The 25,295-nt window shown below is 39.7% G+C and overlaps 1 protein-coding gene and 1 non-coding gene across 5 annotated transcripts; one reads left to right on the top strand and one right to left on the bottom strand.

Moving 5' to 3' along the window:
- Positions 1-24,748, top strand: LOC132663063 (uncharacterized). 4 transcript variants are annotated; one of them, XM_060608979.3, is made up of 7 exons: positions 1-225; positions 1,585-1,663; positions 1,969-2,051; positions 2,240-2,284; positions 7,233-7,383; positions 16,939-17,028; positions 18,808-24,747. In XM_060608979.3, the coding sequence occupies exons 3-7, from the start codon at positions 1,992-1,994 to the stop codon at positions 20,055-20,057; spliced, it is 1,596 nt and encodes a 531-aa protein (XP_060464962.2). In that variant the 5' UTR covers positions 1-225; positions 1,585-1,663; positions 1,969-1,991; the 3' UTR covers positions 20,058-24,747. The 4 variants fall into 4 exon arrangements, with proteins under 4 accessions (XP_060464962.2, XP_060464961.2, XP_060464963.2 ...); XM_060608978.3 differs by having other exon boundaries at positions 1,582-1,663; XM_060608980.3 differs by lacking the exon at positions 16,939-17,028 and having other exon boundaries at positions 1,582-1,663.
- On the bottom strand, positions 14,420-14,522 carry LOC132663999 (U6 spliceosomal RNA). Its single transcript, XR_009603372.2, has one exon. It is a non-coding gene; the product is annotated as a U6 spliceosomal RNA (small nuclear RNA).
- Positions 24,749-25,295: the final 547 nt, after the last annotated feature.

Raw genomic sequence — 25,295 nt, 5'->3', positions numbered from 1 at the left:
TCTCGCGATAGAAGCAGGTCGAGGGCTGCGCCTGCTTCCGCCGTTAACACCCGAGAGTCCGCAGCCCTCACGGTGGGAGGGGGTGGCCTTGTCGCTCAGCTGAGGTCCCCGCAGGAGAGGCTGGGAGTTGAGGGGTCCGGTTCACAGAAAACGAGGTTTCAGTCACTGGCTGCGGTATTGGGAGTAAGGGCATCATGTTTGATCAGCGATTGAGCATCTCTAGCGGTCCGTAATTTTCGGTCTTTGGTTAGTAATTAAGCGGGCCTGCCCCAAATCACGATTGCCGCCCGGTATAGGTTGGTATTTAGTGATGCTGCTGGTAGTAGTGGACTCTGAGGAGGGTCAGCGACTGATTGGGAATTTGTGGGACTAGAGATGGAGCGTGTCTTTGTGATTCTGAGTCCCTCGGGTTGGGGTCACATAGAAATCAATGATTGGGCCCTGAAGACAGATATCCGTCTTTAGGGTTATGTTAGGTCAATGTGTGGGGGGCTGTATTGGGCAGCTGTTAGGAGCTTGTGTGATAGCTTAGGGAGCAGATGGTTTGCGACTAGTGATTGGGGCTCCAGCCCTGAATTGTAACGGTTTGCATTCAGGCTGCATTCCACACGCATATTGTGCTGGGTTTTCTTGCATGGGTTTATGCCTGTAAGGATGTGAGGGTCAGGGAGAGTTCCCATCCTTCCCCCAAAGGTTTTGTTTCCACTCTTGGATCTATCTGGTCAATAGACTTGAGGCAGTTTATATTCTCTGCTACTGTCTTGTAGCTAGCTAAGTACTTCAAGCCAAAGCCTCTCAAAAACCCTCTCTCAAAGCTCCTTTGCTTTCTCCCTGTCTTCTTTCAATGCATGTGCTCTCTCTGGACAGTTTCAACCACACTCATTGCATCACCTTCCACCTTGAAAGCCATGACTTGCCAATCTATAGCACCAGCCTAGACATTTCTAATAAGCTCCAGATTCACAGTAGCCAGCTGTCTCCTACACATCTCTGTGGGGTTCACTCACAGAACCTCAATCTTAACATGATAGAAATAGAATATATCTTCTTAGTTCTCCATACTTCACCTGCTCATCCTACTATGTTCATCATCATGAAGAGTCACCCTTACTTCAGATGGCCATAGTAAAAATCCTGTAGACATCTAGTTTTCTCCCCAGCCTTCTTCTCCCCATGTCCAATCAATCTTCTGATCATGGTGATTTAGCCTCCCTGACATCTCTCCAGTTTGTCCTCCCCATTCCCACTGCTGTGGTCCTGGTTCAGACTGCATCTTCCCTTGCCCTAAATTTGTATCAGGAAGCCCTTGTAGCAGAGTGTTGCAAACTAAGGGAAAGTCAGAGGAAGGAATGGCTGATTCTATCCAGGAAAGGCTTTTTAGAGGAGGTGACATTTGAACTGAGCCTATACATTTGAAGTGGTTCTATAAGTCTATTGATGACAGTGACTGTTACGGCTTATTAAATGTATCAAGCTAGTGAATTGTGCCCTTTAGGACTTCATTGATAAGAGTTTGGGTTAAGAGGTCAGTAGGACAATAGCTGCTAAAAATAACAATCTTTTTTTTTTTAATTTAAAAAGTAGCCGTTTATTTTAGAAAAACTGGAAAATGAAAATGCTAAATACAAGTCAATAGAAATCACTTTTAATCCTACCACCAAAGGTAACCATAACATTTTGATGTATGTCCTTTCAGACATATTTTTGTTCCTTTCAAATATATTTCTTTTCAGTATATATATTGTTTTATAACCTATTTTTTTTTGCTTTGTAATACAACAAGAATATTTTTCCAAGTCTGTAAATTCTTCTCTAAGATACTTTAATGATTGTCTAGTATTCTGTCCTTCCATAACTGATTTAACCAGTCCCTATTGTTGAACATCTAGGTAGTGATAAAGCAGCATTGTGATGAATATCCTTGCATATATATCTTTATGTGTGTCCATGCTTTTTTTTTTTTTTTAGGATAAATATCTAATTATAGATTTATGGGGCCAAAGGAGGAGGAGAAACTTTTTAAATGTATAAAGGAATACACATTCACAAAGGTAAAACATACCGTGACCTGACCTTTTCAGAACTGTAAGTTAATAAGTTGATGTTATCACAGCATAATCTTTTGTGGTCTCTCTGAAAGACACTTTTGAAAGGGGCAGGAATTCACAGGGCAGGCCCAGACTCTTAAGGTGGTCTTCTTTTTATCCCCTCCCTGCTCATCCCAGCTCTGTCTTTACAGATACCTGTGCCTTCTGAAGAGCAACAGAAAATGACCAAGTCTCAGGTGAGTGAGTTATTTATACCCCATTTTGTTTTCCATTGTATTTGAGGCAGTTTAAAAGAATTAATTCAATTAAATGAAAAAAAATGTTAATAGAAATCAGGAAAAATAAAATAGAAGGTCTAGACCAAGGAAATGCAAAATATAGTGATACAAGTTATAGGATCTTTTTCATAGTTCATTAAAGTTGAGCATATCCTCTGCAAAGATATGATTTACATTACACATTATGATACTTTCTTGAGGGAATGAAAGCATTTTTGTCATTTAGGTTTAAAGTTATTCTCTTGATGGGTCTGCATACATATGATATAGTAGGCAGTATCCTTAACACTTAACCAACCCTTGATAAATTCTGTAGGAGGCTTCTCCATAGCTATTTCTTAAACCGTCTCTCAAAATAACAATAGGGCATAATAACAAGGCATAATCCAATTTGAAGGCAGTAAAATCATGGGGCCCAAGTACATAGCTGCCAAAAAATTTACCTTGATCCACAAATTAAAGGTTGTAAAATTGGTCCAAGGAAGTAACATTATTAAAGATCATAATAGTATCAATTTTAATTTGCAGTTTTTAACCAATAAATAATCAAATATTTTTCCTTTAAAATGCAATAGGTTGAGACCCTCAAAGTGTATATCAAGTGAGTATGCTTCATGGATAGTGGAAATCAAGTGAATTTGCTCATTTCTGTTGGTTTATTGCTCAGCTAAACACTGCTAGCAAACATCTTAATGGTTATGATTGTCACATGGTTTTAAATGTTTTTATTTGAAGGTATATATTATTGAATTTTTATCTGTAATGTTTCATTGGTTATACCCACCATGTAGCACACAGTTTGAGTGAGTATAGTCGTCTTCAAAGTGGGGAGCATCCATTCCTAGAAGATGTGCAAGATGATGCATTGGGGTATGGGGAGAAAAGAGAATTACATACATATATTCTTAATGTCATAATATCTCAGTGTTGAAGTGTTTATATATAATTTATGGGGTTTTTTTTTTGAAAAAGGTATATATTATTGATGTGCGTGCTTGTTTTTTAACTGAAAAATATCAAGAGTCACCTCATTAGAACAAAAGACACTCCTATCACCCAAGAAATTCCGAGGATTTTAGGAGCCCTGTGTCAAGAACCAGAGTCAAAGACCAAATACGAGAACAAAAGATGCTTATCACACCTTTATTGCTTAGGAAATTACAAAAGTTTTAGGAATTCTGACTAGGAGCCAGGGATGAAGACCAAAATATATATTTCTTATTGTATCACAGTATCCAGTGTCTGATTTTAAAAGTCTGGGGGCTACTGGGTTATGTACCTGTAATTCTGCACCCAATTCTAATGTGTGGGGGTTCTTTCCTATACCACTGAGCAATCTTCTGACACCAGCTGGCTGTCCTACAATTCAGCTCAATTTTTTTTTTAAATTTTTTTTTTCAACGTTTTTTATTTATTTTTGGGACAGAGAGAGACAGAGCATGAACGGGGGAGGGGCAGAGAGAGAGGGAGACACAGAATGAGAAACAGGCTCCAGGCTCCGAGCCATCAGCCCAGAGCCCGACGCGGGGCTCGAACTCACAGACCGCGAGATCGTGACCTGGCTGAAGTCGGACGCTTAACCGACTGCGCCACCCAGGCGCCCCTAATTCAGCTCAATTTTGACACTACCTGATGAAGTTTGGGGGTGATGGTGGGGTGGTCTGGAGCCAACGGCCAAGAAAGAATTCTTGAAGATGTCTTTGGTGCAAAAAGGTGATCTTATCAAAGCATGGGAACAGGGCCTCTGGGTAGAAAGAGCTGAACTGGGGTCATGACGGGTAACTCATTATATGCCCTCAGGTTGGGAGGGGATCAGGGTAGAGTAAGTCTGTAAGGAATTTTGGAAGCAAGGTTCCAGGACCTTGAGGGGCTAGCTGTTGCTAGGGAAGTGCCATTTATCACTGTTTAATAAAACCACAGTCGTGAGACCCTTCCGATATATATCAGGGGGCCATAAGCTTGGAGTATGATTGCCAGCATATATTTTGGGGCAGTTGAGATAAAGGAAGTACACTTACAGGATCCTCGAGGTTGGGATAATGTTAAGCTAATGTTCCCTTTTGCCCCCAGCAAAGGGTCATCCTTGAGGCAGCTGAGCTTCTAGAGGGAGGTCACTCTGCTAGTCTCAAGGACTTGTCAGTGGGCTATAGGCAGTAAGGGAATTTTTCATTTGCCTTAGTTTCCCACATTACCATGGCAAGCACTTAAACCCCTTTCCTTTGTTCTTGGGTAGCTAGCAGTGTCCAAGAATATCACACATATTCCACTGGGTGGGAGGGATGGTGTGCCAGCCTGTATTTTGCCCCCAGCTTGCCGCATGCTCCCTCATCACTACCCACCTAGAGGTAGTATCAGATACTATAGGTCAAGGGCTCCCACAAGACTGCCCTTCACTTCAGATTCTGATCGGTAGAGAAAAATCTGTTATAAGATGGCCGACAGGACTGATAGAAAAATTCCAGTCTCCGACCAAAGACTCCCCTTCCAGGTTCTTCTTCCTACTCTGCTTGCTGCACACATGCACCAGATTAGTACTAATGCGGAATGTGGAAGTAACAGACTATAAATTTTTCCCCCCTGTTCATTCAGGGCTCAGACCTCTGGAGAGTGATCTCCTGTAGCATGTTGGTGTGAAATAAACCTCCTGCCTTTCAAGATCTCTGAGTGCCATTTGGTTCCCTCCTGCCTTTCAAGATCTCTGAGTGCCATTTGGTTCTTCTGCTGGGTGATCCAGACCAGGTTCCATTACACGGTCACTAGTCTTAAGTTGTTACCTCTGCTTCTGACTGACTAGCTATAAACAGAGGTTCCCACAACCCCCTCCTTTGGTTTTATTAATTTGCTAGAGTGGCTCATAATGAGGACTCAGAAAACCAATTTACCCACTAGATTGCCAGTTTATTACAAAGGATATTAAAGGATACAAATCAACAGTCAGATGAAGACATATATAAGACAGAGTCCTGAACAAAGGAGAATGGAGTTCAAGGCCTGGCACGTGGAAGCATTCTGGTTCATGAACTTGGAGGTTCTCTGCATTCCCTTTGTTCCCTTAAAATCCTTAACTACTGAAGTGTTTGCATTTAATTCTAACCTTAGGAAGCTCTGCAAGAAATGTGCACAGGCAAGTAGAACCCAGAGGGCGTAGATCGAGGGAAAACAGTTGGGGGCCTAAAATGACTTCTCACAGAAGCTCTGTCTTGTCTTTTTCTGGGGACCTTTAACTCCTTCTGCTTCCAGTACCAGCGTATCTCCTCATTTCCGGACATCGTTTTCCTCTATCCCATCTCAACCAACTTCCATAGTCCTATTCTAGATATATAATCACCAATAACTGTACCTCCAAGCATTTCATTCTGGCCATTATTTCTGTTTCTGGTTTGTTTATGGTAGTACCTTGACTCCAGTAATTCTCCCCTTCCATCCAAAGCTCTGATCCATTGATCCTCCATTTTTTCAGTGTCCTTTACACCCCACTCCCTACTTCTTACTTCTCGCTTTTCTCAGCTTGAATTCCATGCCTCGTGGTTTTTATCTGAGCCACCGTCATCCACTGAAATCTAATTGCCTAGTCATTATTGCCACTTGGCCAGATCTACAAGATCTATTATAATAGGCTATCTCAAAGTTAATTTGGACCAATAGAATTTTTATGGTAAAATCCATATAACATAAAATTTTCCATTTTAATCATTTTTAAGTGTGCAATTCAGTAGTATTATGTTCACAATTTGTGAATCCATCACCACTATTTCCAAAACTTTTTCATCACTCCAAACAGAAACTCTGTACCCATTGAGCGATAACTCACTTTTCTACCTTACCCCCACAGCCCTCGGTCACCTCAAAACTACTTCTGGCTCTGTGAGTTTGCTTATTCTAGATATTTCATATAATTGGAGAGGGGGGAGACACAGAATCCGAAGCAGGCTCCAGGCTCTGAGCTGTCAGCACAGAGCCTGACATGAGGCTCCAACTCATGAGCCATGAGATCATGACCTGAGCCAAAGTTGGGTGCTTAGCCGACTGAGCCACCCAGGCACCCCTGTTCTCTAGAGCATTTTAAAGCAAATCCCATGTATAGCATTTCATCAGTATATACTTGTTTTACAGATTTTTGTTGTCTTCATTTTATGAACTGATACTGGTTTTCCCTATAGTGGTTTCCTTTTAAAATCATGAATTTAAGTCAAAAAGTTGAACTGAAACTCTTAAGTCAGTAATAGTGCAAGTGACATGCAGATATGTAAAAATTGTGAAAGCAGAGTATGAATAAATGATTTCTGAGAGCATTATTCTGAAGTACTTAAAATTCCTTGAGTTTGCCATGTTCTTTTTCATGTCGCCATAGCTTTTTTCATACGCCTTTCTCCATCTAGAATGATCTTTCTTCCTCTTCCATATCTTACTGGAGTTTACGCCATTCATTTTTTACATTTCAAAAAAGTTATTTTATCTTTACTTTTTTTTAAATTATTTTTACATTTTTCATTATTCATTTTGCCTAACTACATCTTCTACAAAGCCCAACTCAACCTCCCAAAATAGAATCATTCTTTCTTTCCTATTTGTATTATAACTTATTTAACACCCTGTAGCTTTTATATATTTACTTGTTTGCCTCCATCTACTAGTCTGTAAACTTCCTGTCTTTTGTTCATACTAGTATTCTGAGCACCAAATAATGCTGGCTGTGTGGTTGCCTAGTAAGTGCTTATTGATGGAAAGAGAGGATGAATGGTTCTCCATAGCAAAGGTTTCCTAATAGGTGTTCTGCTTCTCCCACATAGTAAAACTGGCCTCATAGTATAAACATCTTTAATTTATTAAGATGGACTCTGCATGATTAAAACAGCAGTGACTCCTGGTACATGCTTTACACATCACCTAGCGTTTTTCACTTTAGATTGAACAGGAACGTCCTGTACAGAGATTTGTGTCATTCAAGGATGTGACTGTGGACTTCACTTGGGAGGAGTGGCAGCAGCTGGATTCTGCTCAAAGAAACCTGTACAGGGATGTGATGCTAGAGAACTATAGCAACCTTGTCTCAGTGGGTAAGTGTCATAGACTCTGAGTCTAAAGTTCTTTCTTGGCCAGCAAGAAAGCAGAGACAGGATTAAAATAGGAGAGATGGCTAATGTCCGGGAAAAGACAAGAGCCCCAAATAAGGGACCTTGCTCCATATTTATTAAGATCAGAAGGCTTACAAATGTGATGGGCATGCATGAAGAGACAATGAATCTGTGAACATTAACTCATGGGCATGAAGGAAAGGGGGTTTTGAAGATATACGGTGTTTGGGGGTTTGGCTCAATATAAAACAAAATCCTGGCACCAGGCAGATGGGCCGATGGTTGTTAACAGCAGACAGGAGGCGCTGTGTCTGTTTATCTTAGCTAGCCCAGGGCATAAGACAGATAGAGCACCTCAGGGTTAACAAGGCACCTTTCTTTTGTTAATCAGCTCCCTTCTGGGCAGCATCACCTGCAGCACAGCAGTCTATAGCCCTATTTACCTGTTTGCCTAATTTGGTCCTTCCTGTGAAAGCAGCTTTCTGCCATAGTACTAAATTGGGGGTGCTTTTTCCCTGAATACCTAATCTTGCTTACCTCATATACCTTTGTATAGGGGGTTTTTGCCCCCCTTTCTATTCTGGGGGCATTTGCCCCCCCCCCCCCCCCCGCTTTATTCTGGGGGCCTAATCTTGTTTACCCAAGCTTGGGTGTGAGCATCCCATGGCTTTGTAATTCTTTATGCCTTGTTAGCCCATCAATACAGGCTCAGGGAATTCCTAAGCTTATTCCTCACAGGTAAGGACATCACTCAGAGGGTACTAGGGACTAATTACCTATTGCTATGTAACAATCACTTCAAAATTTAGTAGCTTAAAACAAACAATTTTTACTAACAATTTCTGTAGGTCAGGAATTTGGAAGGGCTTAGCTGGGTGGTTCTGGCATGTGGTCCCCTATGGTTGTAATCAGATATTAGCAGGGACTGCAGTCATCTGAAGGCTTGACTGACAGAGTAGGTTCCATTTCTTTTCTTTACTTTTTTTTTTTAAAGAAGTTGCAATTTATTTATTTTTAATTAAAAAAATTGTTTATGTTTATTTATTTATTTTTTTAAATATGAAATTTATTGTCAAATTGGTTTCCATATAACACCCAGTGCTCATCCCAACAGGTGCCCTCCTCAATGCCCATCACCCACCCTCCCCTCCCTCCCACCCCCCATCAACTCTCAGTTTGTTCTCAGTTTTCAAGAGTCTCTTATGTTTTGGCTCCCTCCCTCTCTAACCTTTTTTTTTTTTTTTTATGCCTTCCCCTCCCTCATGGTCTTCTGTTAAGTTTCTCAGGATCCACATAAGAGTGAAAACATATGGTATCTGTCTTTCTCTGTATGACTTATTTCACTTAGCATAACACTCTCCAGTTCCATCCACGTTGCTACAAAGGGCCATATTTCATTCTTTCTCATTGCCACGTAGTACTCCATTGTGTATATAAACCACAATTTCTTTATCCATTCATCAGTTGATGGACATTTAGGCTCTTTCCATAATTTGGCTATTATTGAGAGTGCTGCTATAAACATTGGGGGTACAAGTGCCCCCACGCATCAGCACTCCTGTATCCCTTGGGTAAATTCCTAGCAGTGCTATTGTTGGGTCATAGGGTAGATCTATTTTTAATTTTTTGAGGAACCTCCACACTTTTCCAGAGCGGCTGCACCAGTTTGCATTCCCACCAACAGTGCAAGAGGGTTCCCGTTTCTCCACATCCTCTCCAGCGTCTATAGTCTCCTGATTTGTTCATTTTGGCCACTCTGACTGGCGTGAGGTGATATCTGAGTGTGGTTTTGATTTGTATTTCCCTGACGAGGAGCGATGTTGAGCATCTTTACATGTGCCTGTTGGCCATCCGGATGTCTTCTTTAGAGAAGGGTCTATTCATGTTTTCTGCCCATTTCTTCACTGGATTGTTTGTTTTTCAGGTGTGGAGTTTGGTGAGCTCTTTATAGATTTTGGATACTAGCCCTTTGTCTGATATGTCATTTGCAAATATCTTTTCCCATTCCGTTGGTTGCCTTTTAGTTTTGTTGATTGTTTCCTTTGCTGTGCAGAAGCTTTTTGTCTTCATGAGGTCCCAATAGTTCATTTTTGCTTTTAATTCCCTTGCCTTTGGGGATGTGTCAAGTAAGAAATTGCTGCGGCTGAGGTCAGAGAGGTCTTTTCCTGCTTTCTGCTCTAGGGTTTTGATGGTTTCCTGTCTCACATTCAGGTCCTTTATCCATTTTGAGTTTATTTTTGTGAATGGTGTAAGAGAGTGGTCTAATTTCACCCTTCTGCAGGTTGCTGTCCAGTTCTCCCAGCACCATTTGTTAAAGAGACTGTCTTTTTTCCATTGGATATTCTTTCTTGCTTTGTCAAAGATTAGTTAGCCATACTTTTGTGGGTCTAATTCTGGGGTTTCTATTCTATTCTATTGGTCTATGTGTCTGTTTTTGTGCCAGTACCATGCTGTCTTGATGATTACAGCTTTGTAGTAGAGGCTAAAGTCTGGGATTGTGATGCCTCCCGCTTTGGTCTTCTTCACTACCACTTTGGCTATTCGGGATCTTTTGTGGTTCCATACAAATTTTAGGATTGCTTGTTCTAGCTTCGAGAAGAATGCTGGTGCAATTTTGATTGGGATTGCATTGAATGTGTATGTAGATTGCTTTGGGTAGTATTGACATTTTAACAATATTTATTCTTCCAATCTATGAGCATGGAATGTTTTTCCATTTCTTTATATCTTCTTCAATTTACTTCATAAGCTTTCTATAGTTTTCAGCATACAGATCTTTTACATCTTTGGTTAGGTTTATTCCTAGGTATTTTATGCTTCTTGGTGCAATTGTGAATGGGATCAGTTTCTTTATTTGTCTTTCTGTTGCTTCATTGTTAGTGTATAAGAATGCAGCTGATTTCTGTACATTGATTTTGTCTCCTGCAACTTTGCTGAATTCATGTATCAGTTCTAGCAGACTTTTGGTGGAGTCTATCAGGTTTTGCATGTATAAGATCATGTCATCTGCAAAAGTGAAAGCTTGACTTTCTTTGCCAATTTTGATGCCTTGATTTCCTTTTGTTGTCTGATTGCTGATACTAGCACTTCCAACACTGTTAAACAACAGCGGTGAGAGTGGACATCCCTGTCATGTTCCTGATCTCAGGCGGAAAACTCTCAGTTTTTCCCCATTGACGATGATATTAGCTGTGGGCTTTTCATAAATGGCTTTTATGATGTTTAAGTATGTTCCTTCTATCCTGACTTTCTCAAGGGTTTTTATTAAGAAAGGATGCTGAATTTTGTCAAATGCTTTTTCTGCATCGATTGACAAGATCATATGGCTCTTATCTTTTCTTTTATTAATGGGATGTATCACATTGATTGATTTGTGAATGTTGAAGCAGCCCTGCATCCCAGGAATGAATCCCATTTGATCATGGTGAATAGTTCTTTTTATATGCTGTTGAATTCGATTTGTTAGTGTCTTATTGAGAATTTTTGCATCCATATTCATCAGGGATGTTGGCCTGTGGTTCTCTTTTTTTTGCTGGGTCTCTGTCTGGTTTAGGAATCAAAGTAATACTGGCTTCATAGAATGAGTCTGGAAGTTTTCTTTCCCTTTCTATTTTTTGGAACAGCTTGAGAAGGATAGGTATTATCTCTGCTTTAAATGTCTGGTGGAACTCCCCTGGGAAGCCATCTGGTCCTGGACTCTGATTTGTTGGGAGATTTTTGATTCAATTTCTTTGCTGGTTACGGGTCTGTTCAAGTTTTCTATTTCTTCCTGTTTGAGTTTTGGAAGTGTGTGGGTGCTAAGGAATTTGTCCATTTCTTCCAGGTTGTCCAGTTTGTTGGCATATAATTTTTCATAGTATTCCCTGATAATTGCTTGTGTTTCTGAGGGATTGGTTGTAATAATTCCATTTTCATTCATGATTTTATATATTTGTGTCATCTCCCTTTTCTTTTTGAGAAGGCTGGCTGGAGGTTTGTCAATTTTGTTTAATTTTTCAAAGAAACCAACTCTTGGTTTCATTAATCTGCTCTACAATTTTTTAAAATTCTATATTGTTTATTTCTGCTCTGATCTTTATTATTTCTCTTCTTCTGCTGGGTTTGGGGTGTCTTTGCTGTTCTGCTTCTATTTCCTTTAGGTGTGCTGTTAGATTTTGTATTTGGGATTTTTCTTGTTTCTTGAGATAGGCCTGGATGGCAATGTATTTTCCTCTCAGGACTGCCTTCGCTGCATCCCAAAGCATTTGGATTGTTGTATTTTCATTTTCATTTGTTTCCATATATTTTTTTATTTCTTCTCTAATTGCCTGGTTGACCCATTCATTCTTTATTAGGGTGTTCTTTAACCTCCATGCTTTTGGAGGTTTTCCAGACTTTTTCCTGTGGTTGATTTCAAGCTTCATAGCATTGTGGTCTGAAAGTGTGCATGGTATGATCTCAATTCTTATATACTTATGAAAGGCTCTTCTGTGACACAGTATGTGATCTATCTTGGAGAATGTTCCTTGTGCACTCGAGAAGAAAGTATATTCTGTTGCTTTGGGATGCAGAGTTCTAAATATATCTGTCAAGTCCATCTGATCCAGTGTATCATTCAGGGCCCTTGTTTCTTTAGTGATCCTGTATCTAGATGATCTATCCATTGTTGTAAGTGGAGTATTAAAGTCCCCTGCAATTACCACATTCTTATCAATAAGGTTGCTTATGTTTGTGATTGTTTTATATATTTGGGGTCTTCCATATTCGGTGCATAGATATTTATAATTGTTAGCTCTTCCTGGTGGATAGACCCTGTAATTATTATATAATGCCCTTCTTCATCTCTTGTTACAGTCTTTAATTTAAAGTCTAGTTTGTCTGATGTAAGTATGGCTACTCCAGCTTTCTTTTTACTTCCAGTAGCATGATAGATAGTTCTCCATCCACTCACTTTCAATCTGAAGGTGTCCTCAGGTCTAAAATGAGTCTCTGGTAGACAGAAAATAGATGGGTCTTGTTTTTTTTATCCATTCTGATACCCTATGTCTTTTGGTTGCAGCATTTAGTCCATTTACATTCAATGTTATTATTGAAAGATACAGGTTTAGAGTCACTGTGATGTCTGTAGGTATCATGCTTGTAGTGATGTCTCTGGTACTCTGTGGTCCTTGCAACATTTCACTCACAGAATCCCCCTTAAGATCTCTTATAGGGCTGGTTTAGTGGTGATGAATTCCTTCCGTTTTTGTTTGTTTGGGAAGACCTTTATCTCTCCTATTCTGAATGATAGACTTGCTGGATAAAGAATTCTTGGCTGCATATTTTTTTTCTGTTCATCACATTGAAGATTTCCTGCCATTCCTTTCTGGCCTGCCAAGTTTCAGTAGATAAGTCTGCCACTAGTTTTATCGGTCTCCCTTTATATGTTAGGGCACGTTTATCCCTCGCTGCTTTCAGAATTTTTTCTTTATCCTTGTATTTTGCCAGTTTCACTATGATATGTCGTGGAGAAGATCGATTCAAGGTATGTCTGAAGGGAGTTCTCTGTGCCTCTTGGATTTCAATGCCTTTTTCCTTCCCCAGATCAGGGTAGTTATCAGCTATGATTTGTTCAAGTACGCCTTCAGCCTCTTTCTCTCATGCTTCCTCTTCTGGAATTCCTATTATACAGATATTGTTCCGTTTGATTGCATCACTTAGTTCTCTAATTCTTCCCTCATACTCCTGGATTTTTTTATCTCTCTTTTTCTCAGCTTCCTCTTTTTCCATAATTTTATCTTCTAATTCACCTATTCTCTCCTCTGCCTCTTCAGAGGCTGCCTCTGGCGAGCTGCAGTCGCCTCCATTTTATTTTGCACCTTATTTATAGCATTTTTAGCTCCTCATGACTATTTCTTAGTCCCTTGATCTCTGTAGCAATAGATTCTCTGCTGTCCTGTATACTTTTTTCAAGCTCAGCAATTAATATTATGACTATTATTCTAAATTCATGGTCCATTATATTGCTTAAATTGTTTTTGATCAATTCGTTAGCTGTCGCTACTGCCTGGAGTTTCTTTTGAGGAGAATTCTTCCATTTCGTCATTTTGGATAGTCCCTGAGGTGGCGTGGAACTGTAGGGCACTTCCTCTATGCTGTCTGAAGTAACTTGTGTTGGTGGGTGGGGCCGTAGTCAGACCTGATGCTGTCCCCAGCCCACCGCTGGGGCCACAGTCAGACTGGTGTGTACCTTATCTTCCCCTCTCCCAGGGGCAGGACTCACTGTGGAGTGGTGTGGCCCCTGTCTGGGCTACTTTCACAATGCCAGGCTTGTGGTGCTGCTTTGATGGGATCTGGTATATTAGCCGGGGTGGATCTGCAGAGTGCACAGGGGCGGGAGGGGTAGGCTTAGCTCGCTTTCCCATTGGTGGTCCCCTGTGGGAGGGGCCCTGCAGCACCAGGAGGAAGGCAGACCCATTGGAGGGATGGATCCACAGAAGCACAGCATTGGGTGTTTGCGTGGTGCAAGCAAGTTCAGTGACAGGACCTGGTTCCCTTTGGGATTTCGGCTGGGGGATGGGAGAGGGAGATGGCACTGGCCAGCGCCTTTGTTCCCTGCCAAGCTGAGCTCTGTCTTCCAGGGCTCAACACCGGTGTCCTCTCGCCCTCCCACTCTCCAAGCAGAGCTGTTGACTTATAACATTCCTGATGTTAAGTCCCGCTGGCTGTCAGAACTCACGCAGTCTGGCCCCTCCGCTTTTGCAAGTCAGACTCGGGGGCTCTGCCTTGCTGGGCGGGCTGCCCCTCCACCGCCCAGCTCCCTCCCACCAGTCCATGTAGCATGCACTGCCTCTCCGCCCTTCCTACCTTCTTCCATGGGCCTCTTGTCTACACTTGGCTCCAGAGAGTCCATTCTGCTAGTCTTACGGCTGTTTTCTGGGTTATTTAGGCAGATATGAGTGGAATCTAAGTGATCAGCAGGACGAGATGAGCTCAGCATCCTCCTACGCCGCCATCTTCCCCTTTCTACTATGTTTGTTCATTTTTTTTAATTATTTTTTTTTTTATGGAATGCTTCATGAATTTGCGTGTCATCCTTGCGCAGGGGCCATGCTAATCTTCTCTGTGTCGTTCCAATTTTAGTATGTGCTACTGAAGCGAGCACTATGTTTGTTTATTTTTTTAAAAATTTTTTTTTAACATTTATTTTTGAGACAGAGAGAGACAGAGCATGAACGGGGGAGGGTCAGAGAGAGGGAGACACAGAATCTGAAACAGGCTCCAGGCTCTGAGATGTCAGCACAGAGCCTGACGCGGGGCTCGAACTCACAGACCGCGAGATCATGACCTGAGCCGAAGTCAGCTGCTTAACCGACTGAGCCACCCAGGCGCCCCTGTTTATTTATTTTTAAAGGAGAGTGCAAGTGAGGCAGGGGCATAGAAAAGGGGACAGAGAGAGGGGGACATCAGGCTCACGCTGACAGCAGTGAGCCTGATGTGGGGCTCGAACTTGCGAACTGCAAGATCATGACCTGAGCTAAAGTCAAATGCTCAACCAATGGAGCCACCAGGGTGCCCCTGTAGGATCCAGTTTCTGAGATAACTCACTCACATGGCTGTTGACAGGAGCCTTTAGTTCCTTGCTGTCCATTGGCAAGAGATCTCAATTTGTCACCATGTGCACCCGTTTTTATGACATGGCAAACTTCCCCCAGATAGAGTGAGCTGAGAGAAAGCCAGGAGGAAGTCACAGTGCCTTTTATGACCAGGTCTCTGAAATCACATACCATCACCTCTACCTTCTTGTGTTTATTAGAAATGAGTTACTAAGTCCAGCCCATGTTTAAGGAGAGGAGAGAATCTCTTGAAGGGAAGAGTGTCGGGGCGCCTGGGTGGCTCAGTTGGTTAAATGTCCGACTTCAGCTCAGGTCACGATCTCACTGTCCGTGAGTTCGAGCCCCGCGTCGGGCTCTGGGCTGATGGCTCAGAGCCTGGAGCCTGCTTCGGATTCTGTGTCTCCCTCTCTCTCTGCCCCTCCCCCATTCATGCTCTGTCTCTCTCTGTCTCAAAAATAAATAAACGTTAAAAAAAAACAAAAAAGAGTTTGAAGGGAAGAGTGCCAAAGAAGTTATGAACATATTAAAACCACCAGAGTACCCAATTGCCTGCCTTTCCTTTCTTATTTACTGAAAACTGCTGGGTCTCTGAATATTTAATGAGCTTCATTTCAAGCTATAAAGGTCTAAAGAATATTAATTTTGAGTACCAAATATTCCAGTGGACTTGGATGAAAAGAAAATGGGTGATGCATCCTGCTCATTCTTTGGAGGTTAAAGATGATGGGCTGTGCCTACGTTCCTAGTTTTTATAAGATTAGTTTACATAGAACATATATAGTAAATAGCCCGAATCTTAAATGTACAGATTGATGCTTTTTTTCCCTATGTTATTTAAGCACTGCCCAGATCAATGTATAAAACATTTCAGGCACCCCAGCAAGCTCCCATGGACCCCTTGCCATTTATCTCCTCAACTTGTGATAACAACTTGTGGCTTTTATCACCATAGATTAGTTTTGTCTGTTCTTGAACTTCATCTAAGTGTAACCACACAGTATATAAGTTTTTATTGTCTGGCATCTTTCTTTTTTTTTTTAATTTTTTAATGTTTATTTTTTATTTGTTTTTGAGAGAGAGAAAGAGAGAACATGCACCAGTGCGGGGAGGCAGAGAGAGAGGGAGACACAGAATCTGAAGCAGGTTCCAGGCTCTGAGCTGTGAGCACAGAGCCTGATGCAGGGCTTGAACATACAGACTGTGAGATCATGACCTGAGCTGAAGTTGGACGCTTAACTGACTGAGCCACCCGGGCACCCCTGGCAGCTCTGTTTAACATAGTATCTGTGAAATTCATCCATGTTGTTGCAATTGACAGTAGCTTGTTTCTCCTTACTGTTTCATCATACTCCATTCAGTGAGTTTGGAGTAATTCATCAACGTATCCATTCTACTGTTGGTAGTCATCTGGCTTGTTTCAGATTTGGGCCATTGAATAAAGCTGTATGGACATTCTTATATACACCTTCTAGTGAAAATAAACATTCTATTTCTGTTGGGTATATATACAAGAGTGGAGTTTCTGAATCATGGCACATGTATATTTAGCTTTAGATGCTACTACCAGGCAGTTTTCCATAGAGGTTATACCAGTTTATTTCCTACTAGCATTATGGCAGCTCCATCAACATTTGGTAATGTTGGCATTTTTTAAAAGTTTATTTATTTATTTTGAATGAGACAGAGCGCAAGTGGGGTAGGGGCAGAGAGAAGGAGAATTCCAAGCAGGCTCCACACAGTCAACATAGAGCCTGATGCCAGGCTCAAGAACTCAGGTAACTGTGAGATCGTGACCTGAGCCAAAATCAAGAGTCAGACGTTTAACTGACTAAGCCATCCAGACACCCCTGGTAATGTTAGTCTTTTTAATTTTGGCTATTCTGGTGCATACGTAGTGGGCTCGAGTTCTAGGATCGTTGGATGTCCACTAATGCCCAAGTTCTATATCCTTTCCCATAAACAGGGTATCAGTATCTGAAGTCAGATGTAGTCTTATTGAAGCAAGGAAAACCATGGATGGAGGGGGGAGAAATCTCAAATTGGGCCTATCCAGGTAAGTGAGAACCTGGTATATGGGAAACAGGGATGTAAGATTAGTATTGATTAGTGAGACATTTATCTTTGAAATATTTTTTAGGAAATCATTCTTTTAAGGCCATAGAGGTCTCAAAATGGCCGAAGACTGTTGGTGTGAGATAGTCAAATACCTAAATAACACTTCTACATATCAAACACCCACGCAATCCATTTTCTTTGCTTAACTTTTAGAGAGAGAGAGGTAACCCCCTTATCTGTTCTTTGTATCTTATTTATGCCCATATCATTTAGGACATTCTTAATTAGTTAACCTCTCTTTGGCCAACATCTGCAGCACCCTATTCTTCCAAAATGGGCTTATACTCTGCCCATTACACATTTACCCAGACTTAGATATGCCCTCTATCAAAGTAACTTACCAAATGATATTCATATCCTTTTTAATTACCTTGTTTTATTCATCTTCCTTTTAGTGTCATATGTCTTGATATTATAACGTCCTGTTTTGTGTTTTTTCAGTTTTCAGATACTCCAGTAATATAAATATTCTTCCTTTGTCAGTCTTCTTTTTCTACTTTCTTTGTGACCATTTTCACTTGATTCTTTATGTCATTTTTATTATCTTGGTTGTTTTCCTATCTTTTTTCAGTGCTTCTTATTAAATTCTTCTTACTTCCCTGCCCACACCTTGTAATTTAATCTTTCATTTTCCCCCTGAGTTTAACCAATTCTTTTTCATCTCTCCATTTTTTGTTTGTTTACTTCTTTGTTTTTTTAAATAAGTTCTGCTTCATGGTGGTTTTCCAGGTCCTCAGATGCTTGTTTGAATATATTCTGTTTGGAGTTCAGACAATATTTTCTTCTGGTTCATGGCTAGTTATTTTTGTGTTTTGCAGGGGACAGTTTCCTCTCTTGATATCTGCACAAATTTATTTCCTGATTTTCTGTAGTAGTTCTCTATGGACTGTACTTTTATTCTGTTCATTTTATTACATCACAGTGTTTTGGTAAGATTTCTAAATTTTATGGAGTTCTTTTCTGTTAGTATAGTAGGGTCTTTTCCCCTCCTTCCTTTATTTTGGGATTGGAGAAGAGTTTTGGCTTTTCTGGTTTTGTGGTTTTCTTTGTCTTCCAGGACCCATATTTTCCTTTTCTTTCTTTCCCATTACCACCACCCAGTTATGAGCAAGTATGTCTTCCTTGTTTTTTGCCTTCTTTCTCCCTCTGAAACTGTCTGTTTTTCTACCTCAGAACCATCCCCTTTAAATAGACCCTGTCCTATTCCATGCATTTTTATGTCATCTGCCTCTTTAAGATGCATATATGTGGAAATCCCTATCCTGTAGTTGTGCTCTAATATGCTTGGTTACTTATAAAATACTTATAACTGTTTTTATGTTTAGTGTGGATTTAATTTTTCTGCTGGTCACTTCCGCTCATTCTCAGTCCCCTTTGCTAGCATCCTTCCTTTGTCTTTCCTGAAATGATTTTTGGATTTGCCTCTGTTCTTCACAGAGCCTTGTGGTGTATTGGGGCTGGTGCCATGTGGGAACTGTGACACTGAGTTCATCAACTCTTCTTTTTCCATTGCATCTTGCTAACTTCTTTTTTTAATGCCTGTTTATTCTTCTATCTTTGAATTTTAAGCTTACCTTTATTTCAAGACTGACTGTACTCATTATCAGATTTCTATCTATTTCTATTAAAACAAAGAATGTTATTTTTTATTTTTGTGTTTTGTATTTTTCAAAGCTCAGGAGTGAAGTAAGATCACTTACACTTGGGCTTTTTTCAGACTTTGAAACTGGAATGAAAGAATTAACAACACAGAAGAGCATTTCTGAAGAAGTGGTACTCTATAACATGATTGTATACTCAACCTTTGAAGACTGGAAACTTGAAGATGAGATAAATCACCAGGAAAACCAGGACAATTTTTTGAACCAAGTTGCATTCATTAACAATAAGCCCCTGACTGAGGAGATAGATTGTGAATGTAACAGTGCACTGGGGAAAGGAATTCATCTGAACAGAACATCTAGTGAACACAACAGAGCCTTCATGCAAAAGCCACACCTTTTTGCACAGCCGAAAATTCTAACCAGTGAGAAATCATATAAATGTGTTCAGTGTGGAAAAGCCTTCAGTGGAAAGTCGGGACTTATTGTACATCAGAGAATTCATACTGGAGAGAAACCATACAAATGTAATGAATGTGAAAAAGCCTTTATTCAGAAGTCACAACTCACTGTACATCAGAGAACTCATACAGGAGAGAAACCCTATGAATGTAATGAATGTGGGAAAGCATTCATCCAGAAGTCAAACCTCATTATTCATCAGAGGATTCACACAGGGGAAAAACCATATGAATGCAATGAATGTGGGAAAGCTTTCATCAAGAAATCAACACTTAGTGTTCATCAAAGAGCTCATACTGGGGAGAAACCATATGAATGTAGTGACTGTGGGAAAGCCTTCATCTGGCAGTCACAGCTCATTGTACATCAGAGAATTCATACTGGGGAGAAACCCCATGGATGTAATGAATGTGGAAAAGCCTTCAACAGGAAGTCAGAACTAAGTGTACATCACAGAATTCACACTGGAGAGAAACCCTTTGAGTGTAATGAATGTAAAAAAGCCTTCATTCAAAAGTCAGATCTCACTGTACATCAGAGAACTCACACTGGGGACAAAAGGTATCAATGCAATGATTGTGGGAAAGCCTTCATCCGGAGCTCACAGTTCATTGAACATCAGAGAATTCATACTGGGGAGAAACCCTATGAATGCAGTGAATGCAGAAAAGCTTTTATCCAGAAATCACAACTCATTGTGCATCAAAGAATCCATACTGGGATGAAGCCATATGAATGCATTGAGTGTGGAAAAGCCTTTAGTAAGAAGTCACACCTCACTGTGCATCATAGAATACATACTGGAGAAAAACCCTATGCATGTAGTAATTGTAGAAAAGCTTTCAGCAAGAAATCTACTCTCATTGTTCATCAGAGAATTCATATTGAACACAAATCCTTTTAATGGAATGAGAAAACTTTGATTCAGCGATCAAAGTTTCATCACACATCCTAGAATTCATTAAGCCTAAAAATTCTATGAATGTACTAAACTTGAGGAGCCTTCAACAGTAGCTCCCAAACTATTAAGCACCAAAAATAAATACCAAGAAGCAACTTTGAGAAATCATGTTTCCAAAAAAAAAATTACATTGGACATCTTGGTTCAGGCCTAATAGTAAAAGTTTTTTTTTAAGTATGATAGAAAAATCTCAACCACATGTGATTGACTTGTTCACTGTGTAGTACAAGTTTTTTTCAATGAGTGAGTATAGTTGGCATTTGAGCAACATGGGTTAGGGGCACCATTGCCCTATGCAGTTGAAAATTCATGTGTAACTTAACTCTCCAAAAACTTAACTAATAAATAGCCTCCTACTATTGACTGGAAACCTTACTGGTAACATAACCATTGATTAACACATTTTTATATTATATGTATCATATATTGTATTCTTACAATTAAGTAAGCTATAAAAAAGAAAATGTTATTAAAAAGTCATAAGGGGGTGCCTATGGGGCTCAGTCAGTGGAACATGCGACTCTTAATCTTGGGGTTGTGAGTTAGAGCCCCACATTAGATGTAGAGATTATTTAAAAATCTTTTTAAAAAGTCATAAGGAAGAGAAAATACACGTATAGTATTGTACTGTATTTATAAAAAAAATCCAAGGACCCTCATAGTTCAAACCTGTATTGTTGAAGGGCCACCTTCAAATTGATTAATCAGGACAACGAAGTGACAACTATATGTGATTATCCTACAAATCATGTAGGAATGGCGTACATAACCCAAATTATCTGTCATTTGGAAGTGGCTATGGATATTCATGCCTGCTTTACTTTCCACACTAAATGACACCATTTTCCCCACATCTTAAAAAATGTAAAAGGATACATTGTAACTAAATTACAACTAGCTCTTCCCCCCACTCTTTCTTGATGTGTATAGAATTACGAGAAGATGAAACCAGTGTATTTATAAAGACATCAAAAGTTTGGTGTCTTTGATACTTTTATACTTTTGAAAATATTGCTTGATGTAAAGCATTCAGAAGTAAGAAATACATCAAACAACAGACAAAGCAAGTAGTGGATGTAGACAATGTTGGCATACTCAACATATGACAAAAATTGTTCTACACAAAGGAATTCCTCCTGTTCATAGCCCTTTTTCAGCTCATGGTATTTACATGCATACTCTTATGCATATCTTGAGATCTTTATATCCTTGTGATTATCAGAAGTGAATTTTTTAAAAGCCTTCTAGATTGGATATTTCTACCACACTTTCTGCTAAGTAATTTTACATGTACTTTCTCATTTAATCCTTTCAGCAAATGCATGAAACTGAGATTATCACCATTTTATAGGTGAGGCAAGCCTAGAGAAGTTTCTTGACCTGGCTAAACCCATGTGGCTAATAAGTGGAAGGTTGGGATTCAGATCAACCTCTTAGCCTCCACACAATTCTGTCCCACTGGAGACATGGAGGAGTTGGTGTCATGTCACTTCAGCTCGACAGAATTTAAATGAACTTGACATAATATGGTATTCTGTATCCTGTCCCTACATTATGCTAAATAAATTAACAAGAAACATGCATTTTAAAAACTGTTTATTTATTTTGACAGAGAGAGATAGAGAGCAAGCAGGGGAGGGGCGGAGAGAGAATCCCAAGCAGGCTCTGCACTGACGGTACAGAGCTTGACACGGGGCTCAAACCCACAAACCTTGAGATCATGACCTAAGTTGAAATCAAGAGTTAGACACTTAACTGACTGAGCCACCCAGTTGCTCCAAGAAACATGCATTTTGAAGGGACTATTAAATTGTAGTTTCTTATATGTAGAAGCTCTTGGAGATACATTTTGAGGGGTATCTATTTTGCTGCCCTATACATTTTCTTGTGACCAGCCTGAACATAGAAATAATACTATTATTTTATAGTTTGTTTGCAAATTAAGTCTTTGTTTTGTTGAGTTGTCATTTTATCACAAATAACTTTTCTTAGAAATTCTATTATCCAAGGCATCCTTTCCTTTTAGTTTTTATTATTTTATTTTATTTTTAAGTGTTTTATTTATCTTTGAGAGATAAAGCACACATAGGGAAGGGGCAGAGACAGAAGGGGACAGAGGATCCGAAGCAGGCTCTGCACTGAGAGCAGTGAGCCCGATGTAGGGCTTGAGCTCACAAACCATGAGATCATGACCTGAGCCGAAGTAGGACGCTCAACCAGCTGAGCCACCCAGGCACCCTGGCATTCTTTCCTTTTAAAGAACAATAACTTCATATTAAGTTGTAAATATTGTTGTCAAGTAATATTATGAAAAGAGAGGTTCATATCAAAAACCTTTCAGCCCTTCCTTAAAATGAAGGTGAAGCTGATACTGAGCTTGATCCTAAGTTTTTGTTTTGTTTTGTCAGAGAGAAAGAGAGAGAGAGAGAGAGAGAGAGAGAGAGAGAACATATGTGGAAGCTGGGTAGGAGCAGAGGAGGAAGGAGAATCTGAAGCAGGCTCCACAGCCAGCACAGAGCCTGATGTGAGGCTCCATCTCATGACTGATATCATGACCTGAGCTGAAATCAAGAGTCGGATACTTAACCAACTGAGCCACCCAGGCTCCCTGATCCTAAATTTTTATCAAATATTTTTTCTTAGATTTTAAATTAAAAGTAATATTTTAAAATAGGAAGTGTCAATAATAGTCATGATTTTTACTGTAGATTTTAACTTTGCAATAATGGTTTTAAACTAATAAGTGAATTGCAGTCATGTAATTCTTTATTAGTCATTTTTTATTAGTCACTTTTGAAGATAAATACCGGGGGTGCCTGGGTGGTTCAGTTGGTTGAGTGTCCAACTTCAGCTCAGGTCATGATCTTCACAGTTTGTGAGTTCAAGCCCTGCATCAGGCTCTGTGCTGACAGCTCAGAGCCTGGAGCCTGCTTCGAATTCTCTCTCTCTCTCCCTCTCTGCTCCTCCCCCACTCATGCTCTCTCTCTCTCTGTCTCTCCTTCAAAAATTAAATAATTAATTAATTAAAAAAAAGAATATTGAAGATAAATACTGAGTTGGGATGTAAATGTATGAAATTAATTTTCTAAACAAATATCAGGAACTAAAATATTCACATGTATCTTGCCCTTCAATGTTTGCATCTTGGAAACTATATGATAATGCCACTTATGCAGTTATGCCAATCATTTATGGAATTCCTCTCTCTTAGAACTTCTCTCAGATCCAGCTTGCCTGTTAGGCCTCATATGGAACTATGTAGTATTTTCAGAGACCCTTCATTCATTAGAATTCATTGTTTTTCTAGCCCTTATCCCTCCTCACTATCATCCCATTAATTCTGTATATGACTTCAGCAAGAAGAAAGCTTGTGCCCCTTCTATAGGCGTTTCAAGTCTCAGACCCTTAGAAGATTCAGTATCTCTATTTTCAATGTCTTGTCTTCTATTTAATGGTTTCCTTTACATAGCTACCATCACCATGAGCATAAAATAGGTAGGAAATTCTTACAGTTTTTTTTTTAACTTTCCTCCTGTATTTTGACATCTGAGCCTATTGTATTCTCTTGAAATGGATACCTCATACTGCCTCCTTTCTGCTTCAGTAGTATTACTAATAGGTATTTTTTGGGCACTATGAATTAGGTACTAGTGTCTTCAACAACTGGAATTTAAGGGATTACACAGGACACCACGATTCATACCCAGGGACTCTGAAACATTATACTGTACATAAACTCACAGATATTTCAGAGTTTCCAGGCAGAGTTAAAAGTTGAAACAAATGGGAGCACCTGGGTGGCTCAGTTGGTTAAGTATCTGATTCTTGATTTTGGCTCAGGTCATGATCTGGAGTTGTAGGATCGGGACCCACATTAGGCTCCATGCAGAGCCCCCTTAAGATTCTCTCTCACTCTCCCTTTGCCCCTCTCTGCCACTTGAGCTCTCTCTCTCTCAAAAAAAAAATTAAACAAATGGAACTACTCTAGTAATGCTGCAAATATGGTTTAAAATGGTTTGCAAATTAAAGAATTGCAATGTTTACATGCTTGCTGTTGAGATTTACTTGAAGCTATGTATGCTGATGGTCACCCAAATGCTTAGATACTATGTTTATTTCAACTTCAAAATGTTGTCACAGTTGCACACTTCACAGTCGAATCTCCCATATTTTAGACATTCTTAGAGCATAACAGATCAAAATGGTATTATGCAAGTGTGTGAGTGGGTATGGTTAGGATGGGAGGGAGGCACACCATGGGTTTTTTTCTGAAAAGGTGGAGAAAATCAAATTTCCATTTGTTAGCCTAAGTAGAGATGAGTCACAAGAGAAAATAGAAAAACGTTAAATGATATTGAAATGAAAATAAAATATATCAAGGTATTGGAAATGCCACTAAACCAGAGCTTGGAGTAAAATTTATAGTGTCAAATGTTTTACTAGAAAAGAAGAAATGTGTAAAATTAACTAGTGAAGCTTCCTTCTTATGAAGATATGAACAAATGAAACCCCAAATAGTGTTAATTTTCCAAATTATTTTGGCTCTTGCATTTCCATCTCTGTTTTAACACTTTTGTGTGTTTTCTAACCCATTAAAAATACAAAAATACAGTCAATTTTATTTCTTGACTTTTTAAAATTTCATGACATTTTTAATGTTAACCCAATCTTATATTCCTGAGGTAAACCCTACTTGTTCATGACATATTACTTTTATATACTGCTGTGTAGCTCACTTCTCTCAAGTAGTCTGATTGGAGTAGTCTAAACTCTGGCCTCCCTCATGTCTGATCTCTTTCTCCTCAACTTAGTGAACCCCTGGGCTCTCTTTAAGATATTCCTCCCTGAGGATTTATCCTGGAGGCAATCATAGAGGTCACTTTATTTTTCTCTTAAGGATCACAGTTCTGTGCTGTTATTCAGTGTCTGGAAACCATTGTTCTGTGTTTTGTCCAGTTTCCTATTTTATTCTATTGTGGACGGCGGTAGAATTCTTACCTCTACCTCAACCCCATAGGTTTAAAAAAAATAGTTATCACATTTATTTTCAACTTCATCTGAAATTGCAAATGCAAAAAAATAGCCCAAAACTTATTGGCAAAGAACATTCACAGAAGAATTTTCCTATCTGATAAACCTATTTTAAAATTTAAAATAAGTAAAGTACTATGGTATGGGCAC

Source organism: Panthera onca, chromosome D4 (genome assembly GCF_046562875.1).
Source record: "Panthera onca isolate mPanOnc1 chromosome D4, mPanOnc1 haplotype 2, whole genome shotgun sequence".
In the NCBI taxonomy this organism is placed as follows: Eukaryota; Metazoa; Chordata; class Mammalia; order Carnivora; family Felidae; genus Panthera; species Panthera onca.
Note: the sequence above shows the minus strand (reverse complement) of the source record. Positions and strands in the feature narration are given on the sequence as shown.